Here is a 5,109-nt window from a genome sequence, read left to right as displayed (position 1 = left end):
GCCTGAAGTCAACAGTAAGAGGAGTGACAGCTCCAGGGCCACAGCTCTGCCCTCTAACCAGCCACGGCAAGCTGGACTCTGCTCGCTGGCCTTGGCCCCCAGAGTTGGGCCTGAGATGAACATGCCTTCCTGCCCTCTTAGCCCCCTTTTCGTCTCAGGCCCTGGAAGATCCCTCCTCCATCTTCCCTGGCCTCACTTTACCTTTCTCCACAGGGTCCCCACAAGTTCTGGTGAAAGTGACCAGGCCTGGCTGTTGTGACAAGAGGACACACGAAAGGCTCAACTCTGTCGCTGGGGACTGCTTGCTGAGGTATCACAGGCTAGGGCTTTCCCTGATCTTTTCCTTCCTCCTATCCTGTACAGTGTCGCTATGGGTCGGAACCGACTCGACGGCACTTAACAACAACAACAACAACAATCCTTCATGGGGGGAAGCATGCTGCAGCCCCTAACAAGAACAACAAGAAGGCAAATAACTTCAAAGCCTTTGCTGGCAGCTGCCCAGGTGGGGTCTGTCACCTTGGCTGGTGGAATAGGGCAGGCAGCTCAGGTCACCAGAGAGGTGGTGGGGCCCTCGGTGCCTGGAGGTTTCCGGTCTTCCCTGAGCTGCCCTTTATCCTCAGAGGCTGGCAATGTTGCCTCGGTCCAGCCCCAAGGCAACCCCTGGAGAGTGGTAGGGGAGGTGCCCCCGGTTGCTTGAGTGCTCAGTTTCTGGGGGACAGAGTATTGTGGGGTCACAGAGGAGCTTGTGTCTAGACGTTCTGGAAGCCCTGTGGTTAGATCAGACTGATGACCATCTGACTCTGGTGACCTTGTGGTGGGCTCCACAGCATCTGGAAGGGTTTGAGGTCCTTGGAGAGGGCTCCCTGGGGTGGAGAAGGTTGGTGGTGAGGCCAGGCTGGGCTCCTTCTTGGTGCAGGACTCACAGCAGAGCCGGTGGTAGCCGGGGATGGAGCAGTAGTGACTCAGCACCTCCATCTGGCAGAAGATGGACCTGTCTCCAATGCAGGGCTCTGATGCACATTAGCACAAGAACCAGTGCCGCGGGGTGGCGGGGAGACAGAGCCCATCAGTTTGCTGCTGATAGCAGACCTCCACCTCCCATTCACCCTACTGGCAGACAGGAGAGCCTAGAATCCCCCAGAGCAGTGGCTCTCTAAGCACACTGCAGCATCAGCACCACCTGGAAGCTTATGAGAAGTACAGATTTCTGGCCCCCATCCAGACTTCCTAAGCTGGAAACTCTGGGGGTGGGACCCAGCACCATGCTTTAACACCACCTTCCAGGTGATTCAGATGTAGGGGACAATGTGAGTGAGAACCATGGTCCTCCGCATTATCCTCAGACTTGGCGTACCAGGAGTTGTACCAGGAGTTGTAACCAGGAGTGGGAACCAGTGCTTGGTTCCCATTCCCAGAGCCTGGGCAGTCTGAGTTGTAACTTGGCATGGAGTTACTAGAAGCTTCCCAGGTGATGTTAACCTGCAGCACAGTTGAGAACCTTGTTCTAGCTGGACATCCCATCCCTCACCCCCAACATCCTCATGGCACCCCCCCTTCCTCCGCAACCCAGAGGAGTCTGATCTTCTCCCACTAGGGGCAGACAAATGCCCAGGCAGATTAAGTAGCCTGCCACCAACCAACACATGTGAGAAAACGGATCTCCAATACATTTGGAATCAAGCACATTTAGGTTCAAATCCAGGTTCCATCCCTTCAAAACTGTAAGGCCTCAGGCATGACTCTTAGAGTCTGCAAGCCTCAGTTTCTTCATATGCGAAGTGCAGATGATACGACATTTCTAGTGATTAATGGCATGAAACAAGTATGAAGTGCCTGGAATAATGAGTGCTCACAACACTATTTTTGTTGAAAATATGCCTCTGACTGCTCCAGAGAGCTGAGTCTCTCCATAAAGAAGGTGATGGCAGGAGCTTGCTTTGGTCCTTAGAGAGACATGGAGTAGTAACAAGGACAGATGAGAGGAAATGAAAAGCCAGTGGTCACTAGATGGCGCTAGAATTCTAGAAGAGAATGGGAATTCGGTCCTGGACGCCAGCTCTAGGGAGGAAACCTGGGACTTTACAAGGAAGCTGACTGGGTGCATCTAGAAAATCCTTTGAGGACATCTGGTGCAATCTCTTCTTTTAACAAATGAGGGACTTATGCAAAGACACACAGCCAGTAAATTCTCTAAGTAGGAGTTGCGGCTTGTGCTCTTTCTGCTACTTGTTTTACCAAACCCTGGTCCTTGGGAAAGTAAGGAAAAAAGAGAAGGAACCTAGAACGGGAGCATAGGCGCAGTGCCTGACCCATACCTGGGTTGATCATGAAGTAGAGAAATTATGATTGTTGTTAGATACCAGCTGGGCAGAACAGCTTTATCTCATTTAATCCTCTCCAAGGCCCAATGAAGAAGGTGGCTCAGATTTGTAAATATTTATTCCCAAATATTAGGCCAGCTGTGATTTAGAATCCAGATCTGGGGTTTCAAGAGGTCACATGCTGTGTTTGTTCATATTGCATTATGTTGCCTATTACATATCATTTCCAGTTATGTCTGGGCCTATCACTTAGTGATCTAATAATGAAAAGTTTCTGCAACAAAGGAATGAATTCTCTATTGTTAGTTCCGATTAGACTTCGGTACCAAGCTTAGGAAAAACAGTTCTATTTTTAGAGCTTCCAGGATTTTGAAATTGCAGATAAGGTCGTACTAACACCAATACAGAGCCTTGGTGGTGCAATAATTAAGTGCTTGGTCACTAACAGAAAGGTCAGTGGTTTGAACCCGCCAGCTACTCCTTGGGAAAAGGATGTGGCAGTCTGCCTCCGTAAAGATCTCCAACCTGGGAAACTCTAATGGGGGTATGTTTCTAGCTTAGTCCTCTTGGGTCCGTTATTCAGTTTTGACTACCATATAGCACCCAGTCCAGAGTCAGGCAACTGAGGGCCAAGGAGGCTAAGTATATGGGTTAATTAAGGTCACACAGGCAGACATCATAGTGTTGAAGGTTTTCGGGGCTGGGGGGAAGGGAGAAGGGCGTCTAGAGAGAATGTACTTACTTGTTGCTATCTTGTTAACAGGATGAAGGGGTCCTGATTGTGAAGTCACAAGTTGCGTGGTGTCAGCCTTTGACGTGGAGTTCTGGAGACTTCCTGTGAGTAGGGAGAAAGGGATGGGGGAGTGGGACTACAGTATCTGAGACCTCTAGAGGGCAAAGAGGAGTCTTGGTATGGCACTGTAGGATAAGTGCTGGACCACAAGGTCAGAGGTTCAAACTCACCAGCTGTTCCTCAAACCCTATACAGACAGGGTCACTGTGAGTCAAACAACTTGACTGCACGCTGCTGCCAGGAGAGCCAGGTAAGGAAAGCTCCGGGGAGAAGGGAGGGGGATCTCACGAAGGAAACTTTAATATAGCAAACCCACAGCCTTCGAACTATCATAAGACCTAATGCTTCAATCTCCCAACTTGCATTTTTGAAAAATCACACTACTGAGGAAATTATGGGCATTACGGGTATCTTAAAACTCTCACCCATGGACCTGTGGGAGATCCCACGACTACCCCGCCACTGCAGAGCTTAGAGGGCGGGGCTAAAGCCAGCCCGTTCAGAAAGTGGGGTTTCCAGCAAAAAAACAAAACAAAACCACAAGAAGCGATACAACTCCCCCCAAAAATCTCCCTGCCCCAGATTATGATCCCAGCGCGGACATCAGGCAAGACAGTTTAGCCACGGCAGAGGGAGAGGGGCAGCGACTTTTTGACATCATCCGCCACTGCCACAAATCTGAAGCCAGCCCAGGTAGCAACATGATCTTCCAGCTATTGTTCTGGCGGGACATGCAACCTCTCTCCCTGGGGAACAGATTAAAATCTCCAGCTATCAATCTGGCAACCCACACACGGCTGCCTGAGTTCGCTGGGCAGGACAAACTCAAGGCAATCTATAAAAACCCAACAGAACAGGTCTCACCCATCCCAAGATTGGCGCTGGGCACATGCAGAAAACTGACAATCAGAGACAAAAACAGCAGTGCGATCAAAACATTCCAGGATAAACAGAATCTGAGAGAGTTCATCAAAACCAACCCAGTACTTCAAAACATCCTAAAGGGAGTTCTGTGGATGGAGAACCAACAAGAACAGACAACAGAGTCCAGAACAGAACGAGACTCCAACAACAAACTCAAGGGACTCAATGTCAAAGAAGGGACAAAAGCAGCAACAGACGCCCAGGTGGTGGGGATGCCAGGTAAATTACAGGTTACAATGGAGTAGACTACAAGGCAACCCCAAAGAAAGTTAACACTCCACAACATATCATAAAAACGAATTCCCAAGCAGAACAAGCTAACAGAGAAACTAGGAAGAAACCGACAAGAAAGAACACAAAGAACACAAATCCAACACAAGAAGGAAAAGCGGAACCAAAGAACGAACAACACCGCCAAAAAAGTAACATAATGACAGCAATCAATTCATACTCATCGATAATTACATTGAATGTCAATGGATTGAATGCACCAGTGACAAGACACAGAGTGGCAGAATGGATAAGAAAACAAGATCCATCAATATACTGCCCTGCAAGAGACACACCTCACACTCAAAGACAAAAACAGATTAAAAGTTAAAAAGGATGGAAAAAAATTTACCAAGCCAACTGCAACAAAAAACAAAGAAGGTCACTATCTCATGATCAAAGGGTCAATTGAGCAAGACGACATAACCATAATAAACATATACGCCCAACGAAAGAGCACCAAGATACGTGAAGCAAACCTTAATGGAATCGAAGAAAGAAATAGATAAATCCACAATTACAGTGGGAGATTTCAACACAGCACTATAAAAAAGGGATAGAACAACCAGAAAGAAACTTGACAATGCTACAGAGGCACTTAACAACACAATCAACCATCTGGACCTCAGAGATGTACACAGAGTATTCTATCCAACAATGGCACACAATACAGTCTTCTCCAGTGCGCATGGAATATTTTCCAGAATTGACCACGTGTTAGGTTTCAAAGCAAGCCTCCATAAATTCACAACCATCAAAATTCTACAGAGCATCTTCTCAGACCACAATGCTATAAAA

At 48.1% G+C, this 5,109-nt stretch overlaps 1 protein-coding gene across 1 annotated transcript in view; it reads right to left on the bottom strand.

Annotated features, from left to right (window-relative positions):
- Positions 1–546: 546 nt before the first annotated feature.
- ADAMTS14 (ADAM metallopeptidase with thrombospondin type 1 motif, 14) overlaps positions 547–5,109 on the bottom strand; it is a 140,957-nt gene continuing 136,394 nt past the window's right edge. Inside the window, exons 21-23 of the mRNA XM_006835857.1 lie at positions 3,067–3,155; positions 2,364–2,366; positions 547–1,013 (exon numbers count right to left, since the gene is read on the bottom strand). Of these exons, the coding sequence (XP_006835920.1) occupies positions 547–1,013; positions 2,364–2,366; positions 3,067–3,155 (559 nt within the window). The remainder of the gene's footprint in view (positions 1,014–2,363; positions 2,367–3,066; positions 3,156–5,109) is intronic.

The sequence above is a fragment of the Chrysochloris asiatica genome, unplaced genomic scaffold (assembly GCF_000296735.1).
Source record: "Chrysochloris asiatica unplaced genomic scaffold, ChrAsi1.0 scaffold00020, whole genome shotgun sequence".
Classification (NCBI taxonomy): Eukaryota; Metazoa; Chordata; class Mammalia; order Afrosoricida; family Chrysochloridae; genus Chrysochloris; species Chrysochloris asiatica.
The sequence above is the reverse complement of the archived record's forward strand: the minus strand, read 5'-3'. Positions and strand labels throughout refer to the sequence as shown.